Consider the following 24,296-nt stretch of genomic DNA (forward strand, 5'->3'; position numbering starts at 1 on the left):
GTATTACTTTTTGATATAATAATAATATTGCATGCATTGAGAGACAATTTGAAATGCTTCTAAATATAAATAAAATGTGAAAAAAATTGTAAATAACCAAACTTATTTCATGATAACTAAAGCATTATTGTTATCAAAATTCATTGCTAAAGTAACTGGAATGAAGTGTTCTGTTGAATTTGAGTTAATTATTATCAGCAATTACTTTATGAACGAGTCCAAGAAATAGTAGTTTTGCTTTAGAATGTTAATTCTCCATCTTTAAAAGAAACACCTTAACGTTTTATACATGATTTTGAATAAAATATAATTACAAGATAAAATAAAAAGCTTTACTATGTCTCAGAGTTCTGAAAACTATTTTAAAAACAATTACACTGAGGGATAAAATAAAAAACACATAGTGTTGCTAACTTAGCATTTCAAAACTTAAAATTTAAATTTATAAACGTTTCCACTTTATATTTATATTTGCAAGAAAATTGCTTGATTGAAAATAGCTTTTTTAAATTCATTACAAAATTAAACTTACCTCAAAAAATTTCTCATCTAAAGGGAAATTTCTATTTTTTAATTCTGAAGAAATTTCAGAATTAAAAAGAATAGTTTTGAAGAATAATTGTTGAACTAAATAGTTAGAATTGTTACAAAATTTTGTTAAAATATAAATCGAAATATTTTTGGTTCATTTAAAACAAAAAGGTGAGTTAGTATTTTATGTCCCACATAAAAATTAATTATTAATTTGAAGCATTAAAAAGTATCTTGTAAACGCACTCTCAACTATTTATTTATATTTTCCTTAAGAAATGTAAAAATCTCTAAAAAAAATATCTAGAAACAATAAATCCATGTAAAAGAGTGAGTTTCACTATGGGGTATTTAGTAGTACCCCATATATAACATAAGTATAAATTTACTTATTGAAATAAATATTTTGAATTTTTTTAATTGAATCAGTACAAATTTCAAGGAGAACATAAAAAAATTAAGGTTACTTTGGAATTAAAAAATACTTGATAATAATCAAATGAAGAATTAAAATGGATGTAAGTGTATCTGTATATATGTATATAAAAGAATGAAGTTAAGATATGCTTTAGTACTGATAATTTAAAAATAAAATACTTTTAATTTATTTTATATACATTTTTGCAGAAGGGCAATGATAAGTAGCGCAGACTAATATTAGTTGTGGAAACAATTTTTAAAAGAAAAAAAAAACTTTCTAATTTCTCTTTTTTTTATAATTAAACTAAAAAGTGTTTTTAGATTAATAATCAAAAATTTAATTATTGAAAAATTTTTAAAAGAAAAAAATTTTGGGTTTAAAGCACAGGAATATCATTTGCAATTCTTTTTGCAAAAGAATCTAATAATGAATCTGAAAATACTAAGAAAGCTTTAGTACAATATAACTAGAACAAGGGACAATTCTAATATATGTTTGAATATCTTTATGTCATGATGGGTAAAATCACCTTGTATCGAATTACTTACCAAGGATCAAAAATTATGAAGCATAAATTTTATTACTACTTAAGAAAAACTTTCCAAAATATGATTTTCTGAAACCACTTTGGTCTTAACCAACCAACTCTGACTGCACTAAAATCTCATGGCCTAAATATCCACTTAGCACTTAGAGTTAGGCAATGTAGAATTGTTTCATACTTAAGATAAAAAATAAATATTATGCATTCAAGTTAAAAAGTGTATTTGCTGTAAAAAGAACGCATAAAAAGTAGAGAAAACTGAAATATGATGTTGTGTAATTTGAGAATACTTGAATTATTTAAGAATCCCCCAAATGTTACACAGAATAAATTTAATGCTGTTATTTTGTTAATGCCCACTCAAAAAGATGAATTTGTGTTGCAAAGTGAGCAAGACTTTTTCTTAATTTGCCTCTTGAAGGAACTCAGTAAAGAAACAGAACTGACATAATATAAATTACCTTAAATGCTTTACGTTTTTATTCCACCTGGTTTAAATATTTAGAAGAAAAGAAGTAAGTTTTTTTTTTACATATGTTGTGTACTTTTTTTATTATTTGTTGTGCATATGCAGCTGAATTTATATTTTTCATTTCTGTATTCAGGCCTCAGAAAAGCAATCTAAAGAATACTGCAAATCTGAAGTTACATTTGAGAAATATAAAGCAAAAGCCGTGACTAATTCTACAGAAACTGGTATGTAAGTTGTATTGTTTTTTTCAAATTTAATTGGTCATTTTAAATATATTTAATTATGTTTGAATTAGGCAGTTATAGTAAAGCATTTAATCTTCTACTTTAATTTTATTTCTTAGACATACCTGTTTGTGAACTTGCTGATCCAAATGGAGTCCTTTTTTCCCCTATTTATTGTCTCTTGGATGGTAAGTATATTTTGTTTCTTGTGATGAATATATCAAAGGTTTTCAAATTATATTTTTTTAATATTTATAAATATTATCCAAACTGAATTTTAATCAATAAAATGTAATTGTTTATATCTACTTCTTAGAAAGTTTAAGAGTTTTCAATTATGTCTTAACAATCCTAACAACATTGCTTAACAAACAAAAGTTTTATCACATTTGAAGAAAATTGTGATTGAAACAAATTGTAATATGCTATTCAGTGGTTTTATACTATCTATATACACACGCATATATATATATATTTTAAATGTATACTTCCAGTTTAATTGATTCTCATTGACATATTTTCATCAAATTGTCAATGCAAGTTGGGGAAATAAAATTGCTCTTGTTGTACATAGCCTATAAGCCAGGTGTTGAAGTATGATGCTTTTTCGCTACACCATGATCCAATTTCTTTATAGTAACTAAATTAAGTTCTCAATGTTTGCAATTGTTATGTCTTAATTTATATTTTATGTTGGCTTTCTATATCAGTATGAGATGGTTCAAGTTATTTCGGCAAACTTAAGAAAGAAGCAGGTCAGGTATAGAACAGCAAGTAAATTATACAAAAAAAAGAACCTTGGGGTTTAAATACATAGGGGTACTACTACTTATATAGCTTTTTATTGTTCAATTGAGCAAATGAAAAAGTTATCAGATAAAGTATGCATTAATTACTTAGTGGACTTAATAATAAGTAGTTCTGAAAAAATAACTTGTAAAATTAAAAGAAAGAAATATATTAAATTTTAATTATTTTTAAGTTATTATTTTTTCTAAAAACTAATCATATGATTTTTGATAAACTCTTAAGTTTATATATATCTAGAAAAAAAATATGCAAGATTAACATGGTGTAAAAATTTTCATTAAATCTATTATACAACGTGTTTTTATGTGTAACCAAGAAAATTATGGTCCCTTATTATTTAAGACTTTTTTTTAAAAAAAAAATATTATTTAATGGTTATTTCGTGCACAATTTTTCATTATTAATTCTTACTGGTAAAGGTTAAAGAAGTTTCCATTGAGATGAGTCTTGTTTATAGCAGTTCGTATAGTCTCAATATTAGACTATAAGTACTTTATGATCTATAATAAAATAGTCATTAGCAGCTTGGTGAATGTGAAGAAAGATAATTTCCAGTAATCTAAATTTTTCGAATAACTTAAAAATCAATTACTCCATAATCAGGAATATTTCATATATTGATCTGTCTTGCTTAAATATATTTATGCCTTGCTTGAATATATTTATGGTGCATATTTAGAAAAAAGCATTTGGGCTGCTTTCAATATATATTTCTCATTAAAAATATATGTATACTTATATATATATATTTTAACAGAAGAAACAGCTGGAAATACTGCAAATATTCAATCTGATGCAAATCAAAAGCTGATTTGTAACTCCACATTACCATATGCAGCTGAATTTCCAACTGCTGAAGAAGCAGAAGTGGCTGAAGATTGGGATAACACATTTGATCCGTGAGTATAATAATTTTTTTCCTCTAAAATAATGCTATTAAATAAATTCAATTTCATTAATGCTTTTTGAAAAAGTCTATTTTCTGCCATTAACCTAAGCTTTTATAAGCTAATAATAATTTTTAATCTGCGATTCTTCATCACATTCAAAAAATGTGTTGAATAAGTTGACTTGTTAACATATTTATAAATATGGAGAAGCAGTATGTCTTAATTTCAGGGAGTACTTTACAAAGCCAGATGGAATATCCTGTTAAAAATTATTATTATAATGATGCATGGTTATTTTCCCTAAGTTTTTTTTCATCATAAGAATTGATTTCCTTTAAATATAATTTTATTAATATTATTTCGTAGATAGTGTTTTTAAATAAAGAGCATTACAGTAGAACCCTGATTAACAGAAACTCTTGGTACCAGGAATATATCAAGCAGCCAAAATCGTCAGCAACCTTTGTAAATTTCAAAATGATGTTTCAATGTATAAACTTGGAACTAACGGTAAATTACCTATAAAAAAAATAGCAACATTCAAGATTTTTATAAAGAAATTATTTATTTTATTTTTTTTCTAATATAAAAGATCAAAAATTTATGCAATTTTATTTATTTGTATAATTGTTCTTTTTAGCAGTTATATTTTGGATTTGTCTTCACAATAGTAGTTGTATTACACGAACTGTAATAATAATGAAACATTTGTCAAAAACTCTTTCATGCTCTATGAGAAAGGTGTTAGTTAACTGAAGTGTGGCAAGATCAGACATCAAATAATCAGGGTTCTACTGAAAATCAAAATGGCAACTAAAAAGCATAATTTAGAAATTAAAAGATTTATGACATTTGCGACATAGGAAATAAACCACAAAATTCAGTATTTACTTTCTTCCTTTTAGTATCTAATTCAATTTTTTCGTTATTAATTTCTTCTGTAACAGATGAAAATCAAGAAACACCAGAAAATCCATAGAAAAGGCATTGCAAGATTATTAATATTTTTGCTATGGAATTTTTAAAATTTAAGAAATTGTTAAATTAGAAAATAAAAATATTTTCTTATTTTATTTTATTTATTTATTTAGTTTTTTAGTTTGAAAAGTATTTTCTTTATTGTTCAATTCTTTGAAACCTATGTGTGCCAATGGATTGTGTCTCCGTCTGTCATAAACTACATAGATGTGCTACTTTTACATGGAATTCCTCAATTTTCTCAAGATTCCATTAAAAGACTTAATTAACTCTTCTAAAATTGCAAAAATTTTATATTTATCTTGGAAATAATTCACAAACTCTTCAAATGAGATTGAACAATCTTGTCTATTTTATGTGAGTTGTTTCAGAATTTTTAGGACTTGTGAATAATAATAAAAAGAGGAAAAACTTATAAATCGTGAAATTTTATACAATTATATAAGAATAAATTCAGGATCATATAATTATATACTATTTTTAGAAGATAAAACCAAATCTTACATGACAGATTAATTTTTCCCAAAATTTGAGTAATCTCTGTACATTTTCTTTAAAATGATTTTAGTCAAATTAACAGTTTAGTAATCTGATAATTTTTAAGATAGTGATTGTTATGCCGAAGGATTGTTATGCTGAATGTTTAGTTGCATTCAAAAATAATGAAATACTTTAATTGAAAGTATTGAGTTCTGAAATGTTAAAACAAATTACACTTTTTATCAGTATATTGAATATCAGATTAATTCTTAGCCTAAAATGAATCCAATTAAGACATTTTGAAGTAACTTGGAAAGTGAAACTCTAAATATGTTTGTATTTCATTCATAATGTTTTTTTTTGTTTTGTTTTTTATTTTAAAATTTGATATACACATTTTATGCATTTGGATTTTTTAATATTTCTTTTCAGTTACTTTTTCATTAAACATTTACCCCCTCTAACATCAGAGATGAGAGCCAGAGGGCCAGCTTTGCCTCTGAAAACTCGAAGTAGCCCTGAATTTACTCTTGTTCTAGATTTGGTTAGTATTATTTGGTCTATGTTTGAGACTTTTATGTGTTTTTCTCTTCTCGGTGTGTTCTTTTAAATTAGTGTTATGAGTGATATAGTTTATTCTTGTAGCATCAATGATTTTTTATTTTTATAAATTTATTTGAGCTTCACATGAGAAAAATATCTCTATAAATTTAGTGACGGATAAATACAATCATTGAGCAATGTATTTTTCTCATTTATGGATTCTCAACATAACTCTTAGCATAGCTTCATCCCAAAGAAGAACTGATAATCGAAATTATTTTTTGTTCAACTATGAATTAATTCTTTCATATTTAAACAACCAAACTCAATCACCAAAAAAAAAAAGAAAAGAACTTCTAATATTTCATTCTAATGTTTTGTCTTTTTGTTTAGTAACAAAATCTAAATGTAACAGTAGACATATCGCTTAATCTATAATTTCTTTTAATTTTATATTCTATTAATGTAAAAAGTTCTGCATTGTCATAAAGAAATTATTGGGTAATTTAAAGCAAGAAATGAAATAACATAAAAAGGTAAAAAAATTCATAGTAATTTTGTAAGGATATTTATAAAAAAAATTCTAAGAGAAAATTTTAAAATACAAGTGTTTGTGTGTTTATTTTGTTAGACTTTTTAGGACAGATAACTGATCTATTTCCTCTTTAATATACAAAATATCATCCATAGTTAAAACAGAAAAGTTGTTATGTGATTAAATGTTTCTGAAAATAACTTTTATAGTTGGCTGAAATAAAATTTCCTTGCTTGAACCTGAACTTAACTTAGTTTTTTTTTTTTATCTTGTATAAAAATAAATAAGTATTTATGTTTTAAATAAATCTAATCTTGTCTTGCAAATTCTTTTTTAAATTATTTTTATGTTACTTTACCAGAAAACATTTGTATTTTTAAAAGCCATCATTTATTTGAAACTCCTTGAATTTTATTGGAAAAATCAGAGCCCTAAAGAATCCTTAAATTTTGTGATAGGGTTCTGTCATGTCACATTAGGCATTATATATTTCCTAACTTTTAAAATGACTTTTATTACTTAAACTTATTTTATTAATCGAATTATATTTAAATTAAATCAATGAGTTAATCTTTTAAATCGAACATAAAAATAATTTACTCATTCTTTTGCCATTTTCTGTTCTGAAGAATAGTTTGAGTCAGCTAAGCCGGAATCCACTAGTCTGATCTAAATTTAGAAAAAGACCCATATCCTTATTTACCCCTCTCCTGTGATTGTATTACAAAATAGAAGTAGGGTGTGGAGAAACCAATAGTAAAAAAAAAAAAAAAAAAAATACTGAGCAAAACCATGTCTAGTTTTTGCCACATGTAGCATGTGCTAATTTTAAACCGTGCATGGTTTTTGAAACTTTTTTTATATTTGTTAATGTGTGAAAATTAATGTTTTATTCTTCAAAGAGAATTGAAGGGACTTATCGAAATTCCGATATTTTTTCCTTTTTCCAATACCAAATAATCTGGTAATTTCTGATAAATGCAATTTATAATGCTATCAAATTAAAAACTCATGAGGGTTTGCATTAAAATGATTTCCTAATCACACATTGAGATTCTCACTAAAGAAATTTCTGAATCATACATTGAAATTCTCAGTTTAAGATGCTTAAAGATTATGTACAGACCACGCATTGTGTTTTCCACTGCAATAATTACCAAATCATGCATCGATTTTTGATAAAAATGAATAGCAAATCTTGCATTACAGTAATCAAAGAATTATGTAACGTTGTTTGAATTATTGTGGTTAATGCATAGCTTATCGCGATTTATGACTTGTTATTTTGTACATTTTTCAAACTATCATTTTCTATTCAAATTGCCCTGATTTGCAAAGTATATGTTGCTTTTAAATTATATTCAAAATACATTACTGATATTTTGAGGTAATAAAAAGATATTCTAAATGGATGCTTTTTTAAACTTTATTTAATTATGTACATTTTTTATAAATTAAAATTTGATTTAACAAATTAAAAAGAAAAGTTTTCATATTTTAATATCCTTGCAATTTCGTAATAAATGCTATAAATTATTTATAATGCTTGTGTAATGTCATATTTTTCAATTAATTATATGCTTCATTAAAATTTTCATTAAAAGTTTACTGGTGTCAGTCTCAGTTGACAAGTATGCCAATGTCAATTGGAAATTTTTTGATAGTCTTCAAACTGATTTACACCATCAATGTAGCTATCAAATCACATGCATTAGTAGCTGTGGGCTACACATATTGAAAAATACTCTCTACAACCATTGAACTATGTAAAATTAATAAACTCAATATGTATGCTTTTTCTTTGTCAACTAAGTAATGTGCTTTCAAAATATATAATTTGTGCTTCAACATAATTATAAAATCTGGTTCTCACATATTTTAGCATACTATAACTATATTACCTGGTAAGTCCTTGAGAATTTTGATTGTCTTCTAATTTTTTTATGAAAATTGTGTGAGAACCCTTTTTAAATTTTTTTAATGTTTACCATTATATATTGTATAATTATGTTTATTTTTTGTCTTTAATATAATTTACATTTTTATTAAATATAAATTTCATAATTTTTTTTTTTTAATAAACCTAAAATATTATGCAAATTGAAATGGAAAAATGTCTTGTTTTTGAGTATGAACTATTAATATTTTTCGGACGCCAATAGCCCATTGTGCAGCTCTAGTGATTTTTTAGATGTGAGATATGTGGGAAATTTTCAACTTTTATTGCAACTTTAATTTTTTTTAATTATTTTTTTTTTGGCATGGACATTCAGTGCTACAAATTCATATGCATAGATTTTTTTTCCCCTTCAAACATTCGTGCATTCACCTATCATGTAATTTAAATTTAAGTCCTCTTGCTCTGTTTTCATTGAAAACCATATTCTTTCTATCATCACTTAATATTCTTTAACATCACTTTTCTCATAAAATTTGAATCTATTAAAAAAAAAAATAATAATTTATCAAATAACTCCTTTATACCAGGTGAAATAAAAGAAAAAGTAAATGAAATTTTGATAATTTAAGCTTGTGTACTTTTCTGATGTTCGCTATTTAATGTAATTAACATTTTGCTTTTTGATAGGATGAGACTTTAGTTCATTGCAGTTTAGAAAAATTAGAAGATGCGTCATTCTCTTTTCCTGTTTTGTTCCAAGAAAGCGAATACCAGGTAAAATATGTCAAATAAAAAAGTTAGTTTTTAAATATTACCTAACTGCACCAAAAGTATTTATTTGTATTTTTCTCTAGCGATATCACTAAATCTAGCCAAACCATTATGTAGAAGAATGGTCTTGATTAGAAAACGTTTAATTTTTTATTACTTAGATATATTGTGAAAGTGTAATATCTTATATAAGAATTTACATCAAGTCACTGAAAAAACTGTTGTATTTGGTTTAGCTGTGCACTCATACCGCATGGCTAAAACAAATGAGTATTTATTTTAACCATCATTTGCTTAAAGTGAATATATTTTTATTTGATATATATTTAAAGAAATTTTAATATAAATCTTTTGTTACAGGTTTATGTTCGGACCCGTCCTTTTATTGTTGAATTTTTGGAAAGGGTTTCTAAGTTGTTTGAAATTATAATATTTACTGCTTCAAAAAAAGTTTATGCTCAGCATCTTCTAAATCTTTTGGATCCTAAGCGGAAACTTATTAAGTAAGTTTTTTAAAACTGTTAGGCTAACGTTTAATCTTAGAAGTTGATAATGTGAAACTTTTTATTTATCTACTTATTTATTTTTAGGTATCGGTTGTACAGGGAACATTGTGTTTGCATTGCTGGAAATTATATCAAAGATCTTACTGTTTTGGGTAGAGATCTGGCTAAAACAATCATCATTGATAATTCTCCACAAGCATTTGGTTACCAAGTAATTATTCACTAAGTCTCAGGAATAATGTTATTTTAGAAATTTGAGAGTCATTTCTAAGTTGAATTTTGAAAAGAAAATTGATATTTGAATTAATGATATTCTAAAGCTCACCAGTTTTCTTTTATTTCCTTTTCTGCCATAAATCTTTTAGGAAAATAAAATTTTATAGAAAATGGAAAATTTATTAAAAATATTTGAATTTTGCTATGTGCAAATGCGATCTATGGATACCAAAACTAGATCTGTTCTTTACTGTAAATAGTTTGAAATTTTATAAGTAACCAACAAACTCATTTAAATAATTAATATTGTTCTATAAATGTTAATAATTTTTAAAAGGAAATTCATTCAATTAAAAGGCTGTATTTAAAGTTTAACCTTTTATTAATTTTAAGTTTTGAGTTATCCAGTATAATGTATTTTAACTTGCGCAAATCCTGTTTTTGGTCCAATCCAAGGTAACAGATAATTTAAATGAGGTTCTTAACTTCAGTGTGAATGTTCCTAAAAAATATATCACACTGCCTTCATTTTATGCTTTTATATCATATTTTGTAATATTGCAAGTTATTAGTAAATACATGTCAACTTTCTCTCTTCTCATTTTATATGTTTCTATTTCTGTTATATTTTTAACCTTCTGTTGGTTTTTATGATATTTTTAGTTGTATTTGCTAATCAATTTTTATATCGCTGTCTTTCTCTCTCTTTATTTTTTTTGGTGCTCCTCACACTATTGTAACTATATATTTTGCTTTGGCTATGTTAATAGTATATTAGAAAGCACTGTATTTGTGAATATGATCGTGTGAGCTGTTGACAAGATATTATCTTTTCAATGTCAAAGCTTTTCATTTTTAATTAACTTTTTCTTAAATTGTTATTGTTTTTTTTATTCTTTCATTAAAAATCTTGTCTTATTTTTTATTTTTTTTGTTTCTTTTATGTCTTTATCTTTATGAATATATATAATGTAAGAATACAAAGAAAATATTGAGAAAAGAAAATTAAAGGGCTAGAAAACAGAATAAGGAAAAAATATAACCTTTTCATCAGCTCACATAATTATATCTGCAAAAAAGAGTGATTTCTATATATTGTATTAATATAGCCAAAGCAAAATATATCAACACAATAGTGTGAGGAGTAGCAAAAAAAAAAAAAAAAAATTGAACCAAAAATAGAACATATTAAGCAAAAAGTACAAAATAAAACATATCAAACAAAAAATTAAAAAAAAAAAAAATTCATGAAAAATGCAGATTAAAGCACAAAATGTAACATAATATATGTTAGATTTTGTGTTTTATTCTGTATTTCTCTTGAATGTTCATTTTCTATCTCTATTGAATGTTTCTGTTTTATTTTATATTTACTTGATATTTTGTATTTTTACTTAATATGCTTTATTTTTGCCTCAATTTTTTTTTGTGCTCCTCGCACTATTGTATTGATATATTTTGTTTTGACTATATAATACAATATTAGAAAGCCTTTTTTTTTTTTTGCAGATATAATTGTATGAGCTGATAACGAGATTATATCTTTTCCTTATTTTGTTTTCCGGCATTTTAAATTTAAATATTTTTCTTGTTAAAAATTTATAATTTTTTTCCATGTTCTCTTTGTATTTTTAACTTATTTTATGGGTTCTGCATGCTTGCAGCTTATGCACAGTAAATAAGACTTGTTATTATTTTTCATAATTTTCTTTATTAAGCTCTTTCTTTTCTTTTATTCTTTTTTTTTTATCTCTTTATTGTGTTATATATATAGACACACACGTGTGTGTGTGTGAAAAGAGTTTAATGAAATTGAAATTATCTATAATGGGCTGTGAAAATAAAAGCTCTTACACTTTTGAAAGGCAATATCTGACATAATTGCCAATTTCATTAGATAAAATTGAATATTAAGATTACACCAATTCCCTTTAAAACACATTAAATATATAAGCAGTAATAGCCCTGGGGTTCACTGAGCTATAGTTATGAAGACTTAGTATTTAATCCTCAGTGGTGGCTTGAAGTCCACATAGCTTCAGATCAATGAGTACAAGCTTGCCTGGGAAGTAAAGACGATTTCTGTACAGTGCTGATCCTGTTGTCACTGTTATTTAGTTAGTCACAAAATTATGGAATATATATATATATTATTTATATACATACTTTTTTTTAAAAAAAATTCTGGATTTCAGTTTTAAATATTTTCTGCAATCACCACTATATATGTGATAATGAATTTATTTTCAACAAATAATTGAAAGTTTTAATGTGTAAGTGACATTTAAAAGGCATTCTGCATATATTTGATTAATCATATATAATTTTATATTATAGCTAGAGAATGGCATACCTATTGAAAGTTGGTTTGCGGACAAAGGTGATAATGAATTAATGAAGCTTGTTCCATTTTTGGAAAGTCTAGCATTTATGGTATGTTGTCTAGTCAAATTTTGGACAGCTTGTTATGTAGAATTATTTGTGTTTTAAATTTATTGCATTAAAAAAGTTTGTAAAATTTAACAAAATTTATATGTTTTACTACCGACTCTTATTTGAATGCAATAGTGCTCGTGAAAAATTTAGCTTACTTCCTCCACCATACAATCCTTGACAATAATCCTAATTATCATGTTTTTATGGAAAAGGCTTGAAGTTTATATTAATATTATGATGATAAAAAAAATTTAATTGTTCAATTAAAATTTTCCATTTTACAAAAATTTGATTTTTGTTAAATTTATTAAAAGTTGCATGGTTTTTAAAATGTGTACTCTAGAGCTAAATTGATATTTTTCTGTTTTAAAGTTAATTTTGCTTTTAAAAATAATAGCCCATTTAGTTTTAAAATGTGATTTCTGAACTGTTTATCTTGATTTAATCAAAGTTCATTATTTTTATCTCCAAATAAAAGTTAGAATTAAATCCAATATATTTGATTTAAATCTGATTTTTTTCCACTATACTTTAAGAACTAAAGTTTACAATTAGTTAAAATTTTATAAATATTATTAAAAATATGACATTACATGACTCAATCTTAACTATTTTGCCGCATTGAAATGTATTTAAAATGAATGATTGTAATTTTTTGAAAATGGAGAAAAAAAATTATTAACTTCTGAAAAACAGGCTAAAATAAAAATAATAAACCACCCTTTTTTTGAACTCTTAAGGTAGAAACATAAATTGAGCTGCTGTATACTTTACCTTAGTTGCAGGTTGACAAATATTTCCAGAATAACTTAACTATGTATTTAAAAAAAAATCATTATATTAAAAATGTATTTAAAAAATCAGTATATTAAAAAAAAAGTCTGAATTTGACTTTAAACAGCTTTTTGCCTTACTGTAATAATTTCTTTTTAACATTATAGGTACTTTTAGAACTTCATTTGATTTTGGAAAATCTAATAAAGTTAAAGTTATAAAATTAATTAAATGTCATTTCAAAAGTGCTGTAGTTTTTTTTCAACTCTAAGCAATAATGTAATATTATATGTAACAATATCTGCCCAATAAATTTTGAAAACCTGGAAACTAATAAGTAATTTAAATAGTCTTACATTAAAAAATGTTTTGTTAGTTTCTAAATTGATTTCTTTAAAAAATCATTTGATTTGAATCAATATCTTTTCTAAAAATCATTTTAATAATTCTGAAATCATTTTTAATTATTTGATTTCAATCAACAAATTTTGATTTTAATGCCTTTATTTTTTTATCAGTGAATTAGTATAGTCTATTTAAAAAGTATTATAATAATTGTAAGTTTTAATTTGCCATAATGTTTCCTAAATTATGAGTCCTTTTTTGCTGTACATTTCCTTTATATGTATATTTCATATTAGAATACTTAACATATACATTTATTTTTGTGTGTGCTTCACTTATTAAAGATTTAGATCTAATTTAGAAGAACATCTATTGTTTTTAAAATTTTCTCTTTGAAAGCTAACTCCACCCCCCCCCCTTCAATTTTTATGTTTGAAACCTGATGGTATTTTCCAGTTTTTTCTACAAGGGAGAAACTTGCAAACCTGGTTTTTAACAAACGAAATGTGTTATGCTTGTTATTATTAAAATCTTTGAAATATGATCTATGTTTTAAATACTATCAGTTCTAAAACAAAATGTGTGTTTTGTTTCAGAACTGCTAGTGTTATATCTTTATAGTAAAATAGTGTGATACATAACAAGAAGGTTTTTGGCATAGTGAAGTGTGGCACTTTGCAACAAAGAAAAGAGAGATTAAAAATATTGAATATAAGTGGGACATCTTTTATGAACCACCCTGTTATAAAAATCCTGTGTCTAAAATTTTTTTCATTGTGTTTTAGAATGAAGACGTTCGACCCCACATTCGACGAAAATACCACCTTTCCAGTTTTTTGCCTCCAGATTAAATTAAACTTGTTTACTCTCATTATGTATCTCATTAAGTCATTTTTATATTCGACTTTTTGTACAAAAATCATTAGTGCATTGTAAATATCCCTGTTACACTTCTCATTGCATATATTTTTAAAAATTCACTTTGTGTACATATCTTTTAGCTGAAATCGCTTATCTGACCATATGTTCTTGAGCATTGCAGAGATAATTGTTGTTTAGTTTAGATAATAATGAGAGTTTTAAAGATTGTTATTGATATAAGTTTTAAAGCAAATATTAGTCAATTCAATAATGTATTTGTCTTGTCAATTTTTTTGGTTCAGTAGCAATGTTTTTAAAATCTGTTAAGTTTTTTCTTTATCGCAAGAATTACTGTGTATTGTGTAATATCAGCATTCAACAAGAGTTTTGTTTTTAAACAGAAACTTTTAATACTATTCGTGTTTTGAGAAAGAGTAATTCACCTTTAATTTCTTTTTAATTCTAAAATGTTTCCAATTGCATTTGCTTCATATCACCATTATTTAATACATTTTTTGTTAAAAAATTATTTGATTAAAAACTTTAGTAAATTTTTATGATACTGAAATATTTTAGAGAAGAACTAAATCAAGCAAACAATCAAGCAAATTCAAAGTAATATGTAAATCTGAATCTTTGTTTATATCCTAATTTCAAATTTTGTCCATTTAAGTATATTTTACATAATCAGTATTGAATATAATATTGGAAGTTTTTTATTTTTCAATAAAAAAAATTTTACTGAAAAAAAAGATGAATAGATTTCTGATTAAAATTTTTCCGATTGTTTCTTTATGATAGTATTATTTCAAATACTTTCAATGCTCATTAAAAAATTTTAAGAACTTAACAAGATTCTTTCAATATTCAAACATTTGCTTGATCAGTACAGAGCCTATTATTTACTATTCTAAAATCTGGAGTGATCAAAAATCCATGCTGCTAATTTAAATTGCTAAAGAAACTCAAAAGATAAGTTTCTGTTTAATTAAAAGACAACAGTATCAAAAAATTAGAATAAATTATATGAAAACTGTATGAACTGAAACTGAAAAATTATATGAAATATATTTTTTATTTATTTGACTCCTTTCTGATTTTTCTTATGTATAGATTGTGTTAATTGATCTTATATTTCAAACGATGTGATGCATAATTTCCTTATTTATTGCTTTCTAATAGCATTCTATAATTCTAATTTTATTTTCTTTGGTAAGAAGCATTTGTTAATTAATTATGACAGCACTCTAATGCAGTTTTAAGAAATTTGAGATGAAAAATGATTCCAGTCTTATGTTTCTGCATAACTGGTTTTTAACTATAAATAATAATTGCTATAGTTTATTTATAGTTATTTATGTGATGTGTGTAGAATGTAGAAAAAGTTAAAAGAAATCTATTGTTTTCTAGTGATTGCGTAATAGTAAGTAGTAATGTTAAGCGTGTCAGTTAGTGGTGTTAATGTTGATTATGGCTGTTAACAGCATATTTTTCATTTGTTACTAATTATTTAAAATTTTGAACCATTATTTAAAATATTTTGACTGTTTTCATATATCTTAACTACTTAAATATTTTTAACCCCTGCATTCACTATGTACAAATACTATTGCATTCATTTGTAAGGTACAATCAAAGAAAGAAAAAAAAAAGAACTTATTAACTTTTGATGCAATTATCAAATTTTTACCAGTGATTGAATATGTATTTTCAAACGCATAATTTACATCATGTTTTGTACATTATTATTATTATGTAGTTATTAATACCAAAAATGCATTTTTTAAACATGAATTAAACTACTGGACCTATAGCTCCAGAGGCAATAATTTTAAAAATTATTATTTATTAATTAAGTGTTGTTTTTTTAAAATTATTTCAAATTTTTTTTTTAGATTTCAAAGTGAAGTTTTTGAAATTAGGCAATTTAACATTACATAAAAATTATTAGACTTCAACCTGGTAAGTCTAAGATCAATAAAGTCATAAAGATCAGTAAACCACTAACATTTATCAACTAGCTTTGACACAAATTAAACAGCTACAACATTGCAATTATTTTTATGAGAGGAGGTTATAGATTTTTTAATTGTTAAAAAATTAAATTCAATGAAAGTCGGAAGTCTTTTTATTTTTGATGAGAAAATTGGTTGTTGTATTTTTGTTTTATCAAAGATTCTATATCAAGATTTGTAAAATATCTTCCTAATGCTGATCTGTAAGATGCGTTCTTGTTTTTGACTTAATGTTTTTCATTTGACTAAACAACTATTCACATATGAGGATACTTTCAGAAATAGAAGACATGAGCAGTGCATGTTTAATAAATTATTTCTAGATACTTGTGTTTGGACACATACTTTGAATAAAATTCAATTAATGAAAGAATTTCAAGAGTCATTTTATTGCACAGCCACATTGCAAATCTACAAATTCTAATTAAAGTTCAGGCAGAACACTATTAATGCTTACCAAGAATGATGAGAATATATTCATGAAAATGTCCTTAAAGGGGAAGTCAGAAAATCTGATTTTGAACTCTTCCAGATTTGAAATGCACTGTACATAATTGTCTGTGTTCCATGTTGCATTTTTTCAATGCCTCAATTTGCAAAAGTGAATTGAAATTTTTTCTAATAGCAATAATTATTTCACAAACTCATAAAGATTATGAATAAGTCTGGCTTTCTTCAGTCAACTGTAGTTTGGATCAGTGAGATGACCTGTAATATCAGCAAGGAATGCAAAATCTCTTAACTGCTTCACATAATTGAAATTTTGTTTGGATTTCATGAATAACTGAACTTTAACCTTCAATGAAAATAGGCACAGAAGTGTCTTCCCTCGACTCAACTAACATACTTCAGTGTGATACACAACCTCAATATGTTCAGCTTCTAAATCGCTCAAGAGCTGTTGAAATTGCCTGAGATTAAGGCCTTCAGACCATCTAAAATTAGCTACTTTTACAGCATCAGTTATCAAATGCTCAAAGTTTGAGAAAGGCATCTTGCACAAATTTCCTTGGTGGATGATACAGTGAAAAATCATCATAGCCTTATTTCCACATGCCATCACATCAGATTTGAGTAATGGCTCCTGTCTTCCGTCCAGTCATATAAGGAGCATCATGTGTGCTTATGGCAGATATTTTATACAAGTTTCGCTGATATTTGGCCTAAGCTTCTGACAAACTTGAATAAAAATCTGATCCCCAAAGTGCAATAACACTAGCTCATTCCTCTACAATTAAGAAGCTTTCAGCAATACCACCAATAAAAATTGCTACTTGTGCTATATCCATTGCATCTGTTAATTCATGCATCGATACAGAATGAAACGCAAAGTCTTTGCATTTCGATTTTAACTAACTGAATATATCTGCCACCACCAGATCTTCCATTTGTCTTGCTACTGTCACACAAGGCAAGCTTAAGTTCAAAATGGCTTGATTCAGGGATAGATGAAGCACATCAACTGCACAGTGAAGACATTCTTTTACAAACTCTCTGTCTATAGAGGGTTTTCCCTGGTTAGAAATTTTTTCTGTTATTATGTAGCTTACGCGAACACTATTTTCAGATTCTCTAATTACTCTGAAGAAAAATTACTGCTGGCTATTTAGTTTTGATTTTAGTTTACTGAATTTTCCGATGCAGAATATTTACCTCTGTGCTTAGTTAAGTAAAGTTTTGTAATGTTATACTCTTTCATCACTGCAACACTCGCGTTGCAAATAAGGTAAACTGCCCTACCTCTATGCTTACAGAAAAGTAAACAGATGTCCACTTTTCTTTTAAAAATCTCATTTTTTCTTCAACTTTTCTCTTTTTTATTATCATGACTAGCCAGTGTGTACTCGTTCAAAAACCAAACACTTTCGAATTCAGAAACTGAAGGAAATATTAGTAAACCTAGCTTTATTAATGCACAAGCTCTTTATCGTCAAACAATCATTGTATTTATATCCACATGTTTCTTCGTCTACTAATAGTAACTTTTGACCAAATTTTACTTCATTAATTTCTTCCCTCTCTTTTCCTAGTCTGATTCAAGGATGTCTCCAGTCTGATAAAAAAAGTTTCTCTCTTCTTCCTATTTTTTTTTTCTACCGCAGGTATGACTGTGAAGTTCTTTCAATTTATTTTACATTTCCTACAAAAAAGTTTTTCTTCCCACACATTAAAGATCCCTGCTTTATAGTGTTGAAAAAAGATTTTTGATCATGGTTTAGGTTCACAAGCTTTTTGCATGTCAGGTGAGGCAGAGAATGTAGAATTCTGCTATGGTCAAAATTTGTCAAGAAAATTAACAATTTAAATCAAATTATTGAAAATGATACTTTTACAGGAAATAAATTTTAGGTAAATATGTTTTATAATTCTGTGTAATAATTTTATTGTACGCAAGTGCTTAAAAAAAGTAATAATGAGTTTTAACATATGACTGCCATTTTAGCTAAACTACAAGTATTGTCTTTCAATTCGCTCCCCTATCTTGAAGGTCAAAAATTCAAATCCCTAAAAAAAGAGGCACATCTATTCAAATGAAAGCATCTTTTTGGAACTGAATTTGTTACTGATATAAAAATTAGTATCAATTAATTTACATATTTAAGCTTATTCATTCTACCATAAGGATAGAATTAGTTATATTTTTAATTACTGTGATACTAATTTCTGTTTTAAAAATTATAGCTTTGGTAGTTGCACATGATTTTTTTTCAACAGTTTTGAATGTACACGTTTTTATATCTCTATAAATTTAATTGATAAGTTTTGTTAGTGATTATATTGCAATATTAAAATTCTGTATCTAAGTGTCATTTTTTAAATCTTTTCTTTATTAAATCAATTTAATTTAAAACTGCTTAACTGTATTATCCTATGTCGCAATTGTAGGCCAATAATGACAGGAATGCTTGATTTGTTTTTCTTCTAGTTCTTATTTTTCTGATTACTAAAGGTTCTGTATAATTTAGACTTGAAAGATGGAGTAATAGAGATATACTCATTAAGCATCGAAATTTTTTCATAGATAATATAAACAAAGTGACTGAAGGGGTTATTTTTTAGCTAAAGATTTTGTGCAAACAATTGTCATAATAAGTGCATTATTGTATATATATGGTTTAGGGCTCAAGTTTTGAATTGTAGCATTTTTTAAGCTGCAAGTCTGATTTAAGACTTTATTATTATTATTAAACTGTCTCCCTTATAATAGGCTTTAAATTTTGGTCTCAAAATGGTGTAAAGTAGAAATTTATAATAATAATTAATGTTTAAAGCCAATCTTTGTAAATTTTTAAAAGTTACTGTAAAACAACAAATTAAAAACACTGAAATAAGCAAAAATGAAGCCAATTTTTTAATTATCCAAAAGAAGCTCCCTTAAATATTAATTTGTGTATGCTTTTTGAATACTTCATTCCTAGTAAGGATTTTAGGCAGTGATTATGGAATCCCTTAGTTTGAACTCTGTACTATGTTTTGGAACAAATTTGCAATAACGATTACACTCAAAATTTGAGCCAATTTTCTCTATTATATACATGTTCAGTTATTAATTTGTTTTGACTGAAATCAGTTTACTCAAATGATTCCAACATTTTTTGGCTTTCGTTGGTTCAGACATATATATATGTGTTCAATGCATTGCATATTTTGATCATCTACAAATATGGAAAGAAATAAGAAGTAATGAAAACTGTGTTGAAAAAAATAAAGTCTTCGGTTTTTGTTGAAATTATTTGTTGTGTGTGTTTTCAATCTTTCATGAAATATGACTGATAGTTACAGATACTGAAATTCAAAAAAAAAAAGACGTTAAATTTGTTTAAAAAGCAATTGTTCTTACTGCAAAAACGAGATATTAAAAGTTTTAATAAACAATGCCCGTCATTTAATGTGATCATATCCATACCTGGTGGTTTTGATTCAGATAAGCAGCTGATTACACTTGCCAATAGTTACTTGATTTAAAAAATAAAATAAATGAACGTATTTTTTCAGTGTTTCATTGCATTAATACACAATAAGATTCAATAAATCTCAATCAAGTTTTATTAAATTTAGTGAACTTAGAAACGATTTAAATTTAATGTGAATTAGGTTAGTTTTAAATAAACTAAAATCTCTTATATTTTTTGATTTCCTAATGCTAGTAAAAGCGAACTAAAGCTATTATTGTTACTAGATTAGAGAGCTAAAAGTTAACGACTTCTTATTTTCTTCTGAAAAAAGAGCCTTCTCTTCACACACTTGCCTGGATCAAACCTGTCGACGTTCTAATAAAGCCTAGAAAGAAAGAATAATTGTCTACGGCTTCTGTAAATGGAAGATTTCTTATGAAACAGATGTGGGACAAATTTGCGTGGCAAGACACACAATTTTATGAAATTAACTGTTTATATTTGTGTTATTAAAATGGAACTATACTCTTTAAAGTTTTCTAAAAATAGAAGTCGAAATTAAGTTTTTACGCTTTTGAAAAATATATCTTATAATAATAGACTTCAGTAATTTATTTTAAATTCTACATCGTGGAACTTTTATTTTTAAGATATAAATAATCCCTTCTTTTGTCGGTTTTTGAAATCGTGCTTTACTCTTAGATTTTGAGTTAACTTTTCTAAAAATGGCTGTAATAAATAAGTGTTATCTTGATATAATCATGTATGTAATTATACAATGGATACTAAAAAAGTTAACTTTACCATAACTTTTAATTTTACGAATTTCTTCTCTTGTTCGTCAGATAAATGGTGCCTGCCTCAAACTTGATCTCTGACAAGGAGAGGATACGATTCGGGAAATGCACTGGGATGAAACTAGGTACATAGGTCAACCCTTAAAAATCATAAAGCGCATTGGCCAGCCAATTCTGAGAGTGACTCTGTCAGGGCTGATTGTGCTCCGGAAAAAAATCCGGATTTCCGGAATTTTTGCTAACAGTGATCCTGAAGTTTCCGGAGATCGAAGGTTCAGTGGCGTAGTGAGGGGTGGGCAAGGGGGGTCATCATGCCCCGGGCGCTACTCACAAAGGGGCGCCAAATGGTCCGCAAAACAAAAAATTGCTGGATAATTTTTATTATAATTGGTTTCTGGAAAATATATTTTAATTTTAGTGCCAGTGTAATATAATAAATGTTAATTCATAAATAAAAAGGAACACTAATAGTCTAATTCAAAGTGTAATAATATATTCATAATAGAAATGGCACGTCTTGTCTACTGGCAGGGCTGACTCGACCTGTGTCCGACAAGCACTTGCTTATGGCATCAACGCTGTGTGGTTACAGAAATTATCTCCTTTCNTTTTTAATCAGTAAATAGTTGTTATAATCATAAACTCAAGAAAGAAAGACATATTTGTAAATATTAATTACTTCTCCAGGTCATCATAGGTATGTGTAAATGGTATAGGTATGCGTAAAATTTTAAATATATTTTAATCAAACTAAGAAATACTGAGAAAGGGGGGAAAAAACTTGTTTAAATTTTTTTTTAATTTTTCAATTGAAACGGTTTTTTTTTTTTGTGAAATTTTTTCGGAATTTTGACTTGGGCTCACAATCACCCCTGCTCTGTTAATCGAACACTAAACGTTCCTTAGTTACGTATCCTGCCTTGGAAGAAATAATTAGTATATGAATTGTGCATAAATTTTCGAATGCGTTTTTCTTTTAACTAGCAGTCTAGTACGCTTTACTATTTTAAGGGGTATATTGCTAATATACCGAATTTCATCCCAAAATAAATTTTACAAGATGTGCCTAATGAGTTAAAATTTTCAGAAAATGGGAGTAAAAAAATTCGTTTTTAAGTTCTTGAAAAAGTGTCTAAAAATATAATAAACTCTTAAAAATATAATTTCACAAATTTGCATTGCGGAACTTTTAATTCTATATAAACAGTTTCTTTGTCCACCTTTAAAATTGTGAAAAAATGGAGTATTTTCTTATACTCTTTATGCGTGCTTATTAAATGAGCCATTTCAGAGCAAAAATCGGCGTAATATATCTGTGTGTATTAAATTATATTTACGCCTAAACATAACTTTAGCTGTAGAGAATAAGATGGAGGGCACAATATAGCGACTTTTTACAAGGGCAATTCTTTTTTCTTTTTTTTTAAAAGAGGAAAAAAAAGTGGTAGCACAGAATGTCATTCTTAATATTTATTTTACAGAAACTAGGTAGTTTGATCTACCATAATTTATTTAGAATGTAAATATTTTTAGTTTGATCTTCAATCAACGGGCTGTACTTTTTTAAAACTTAAGTGGGAGGTAAGAAAGGGAAATATTTACTACTTTTTTCCTATAGGTGTTTTTCATCATATATAAATCATTTTGTGTTTGGGCATTACTGGGTCAAAGTCACGAGAGCAGTAGAAAATATTAAAGAAACTTTAAACGCTAAAATAGAATTTCAAGAAACTGATAATGCAAAATGTATTTTTTATTTTATTTATTTTTTATCTTTTTTGCCACAAGTAGCTTATACAAAAATTCCAAATATATAAAAATCTAATTATTTTTTTCTTTTTGACTGACAGAAATTTTTCTATTGCACAGCATTATGGATAAGTTTCGATTTAAAAATATTCAGAATACAGGAACAGTTAAATATGATGATTCAATTCCGCAAAACTCGTATTTACTGTAAAACACATGATAAGCAATAATTTATCCCCTTCTCCAACGAAAAGAGCTAATCTATTTATTACTTTTAAGATAAGTGAAAAGAGGTTTGAATTTTTCTTTTAAAACAGTTTCACAAATTACAGAATATAAACATTATGCTGCTTGCAAAACTTCTTTTACTTGCAGGTAAGTGAAATTTAGGGAATTATAACATTAATAATGAATTATTAATGTTATAAAATAGGTTGTTAAGAAATTTGAAGAAATGAGTTTCAATACTAATGGATAATTTCTTAATGGAATACAAATATGGTAAAATTCGGTTCCGAGTGTTAAAAATTGGTAATTTTGTACAATTTTGTTAAACATCAGTTTTCTTTTAAGGAGAATTTTCTTTTTTGTAATTTTTTTTAAAATAACTTTTTTCTCTCTTTTTTTTATCCTTTTTTTCTAGCCACGTTTTTTTTCCTTTGCTAATACAACATTTATACCATTACATGAAATAAACGTTAGAAAGTTCATAAAATAATTATATTTCAACTGAAATTTCGTGTTTATTGTTTTTTTTTAGTTGCTATACTTTTTTTTTTTAACTAATGCAATGAATAAACAAATGATGTCCTAAAAGCTTCATGAACAGAAAGTTTCCGTGCGTGTAGAAACTTAAAAGTCATTTAACGATTTACTTTTTAATTAATTGCAATTAAAATTCAAACTTTATTTCGTATTTGCCAAATAAAAATGTTGAACCAAAAGTTTTTTTAAGTCTGTATTTCGAAGACTCAGTCGTAATATGAAATAATGCTTTTTTGCGAACAATAGACTTCTTTTTATAACTGCTGTGAGTTAGCAACTGTTACTTATCACTGTTGGTCAAGTTAAGACTATTTAAAGCCAGCGCTATCTACGCTCTATTTTGAAAATGGCACAAAACGTCAATATAGAGAAAAGCCACATTTTCACAATTTTGTGAAAATGAAAAGAATTTGTGATCTTTTTAGTATTTATAAACTTACTCCAATGTTGCATTAGCTGTGCTCATAAAAATTATCAAAAACTGAGAATAAGGCAGTGGTTTTGATAATTTTCATTTAGGTGGGAAAATGTCTCCAAATTGGTGATTTTTTAAAAAGTTCAATAACTTATGAACTAGTTATTTGTCTGTTCTAAAGGCAAATAATTCTTCACGGCTTCATAGTTTAAAATCATCGCATTGCTTCAAGCGTAAGGCACTTTAACTATGGCTTTTTTACTTTCCTTGGAGACAGAGTTTCGAGAAACAGCGTTAATTAGTTTAATCGGATAAAATAAGTGTAAGTTTTTAAAAGATTAATATTAATATAAAATTTTAAAAAGCAAATAATTCATCATGTTTTATAATTGTACAGTAAGCTGGGTATATATATATATATA

The 24,296-nt window shown here is 26.1% G+C and overlaps 2 protein-coding genes across 4 annotated transcripts in view; both read left to right on the forward strand.

Moving 5' to 3' along the window:
- LOC107455315 (CTD small phosphatase-like protein 3) overlaps positions 1-19,982 on the forward strand; it is a gene marked incomplete in the record, with an annotated part of 33,521 nt that extends 13,539 nt beyond the window's left edge. For both annotated transcript variants that reach the window (XM_071187713.1, XM_071187712.1), the window contains 9 exon segments: positions 2,102-2,192; positions 2,312-2,380; positions 3,760-3,901; positions 5,783-5,894; positions 9,016-9,102; positions 9,460-9,602; positions 9,690-9,816; positions 12,159-12,254; positions 14,162-19,982. In XM_071187713.1, the coding sequence (XP_071043814.1) occupies positions 2,102-2,192; positions 2,312-2,380; positions 3,760-3,901; positions 5,783-5,894; positions 9,016-9,102; positions 9,460-9,602; positions 9,690-9,816; positions 12,159-12,254; positions 14,162-14,227 (933 nt within the window).
- Positions 19,983-22,886: 2,904 nt separating this feature from the next.
- Positions 22,887-24,296, forward strand: part of LOC107455313 (acrosin) — a 17,595-nt gene continuing 16,185 nt past the window's right edge. The window contains exon 1 of one of the 2 annotated variants that reach the window (XM_043043902.2): positions 22,887-23,069. In XM_043043902.2, coding sequence (XP_042899836.1) covers positions 23,039-23,069 — 31 coding nt within the window. In that variant the 5' untranslated portion in view covers positions 22,887-23,038. The remainder of the gene's footprint in view (positions 23,070-24,296) is intronic. The other variant, XM_016072824.4, reaches the window with a different exon arrangement.

Source organism: Parasteatoda tepidariorum, chromosome X1 (assembly GCF_043381705.1).
Source record: "Parasteatoda tepidariorum isolate YZ-2023 chromosome X1, CAS_Ptep_4.0, whole genome shotgun sequence".
Taxonomy (NCBI): Eukaryota; Metazoa; Arthropoda; class Arachnida; order Araneae; family Theridiidae; genus Parasteatoda; species Parasteatoda tepidariorum.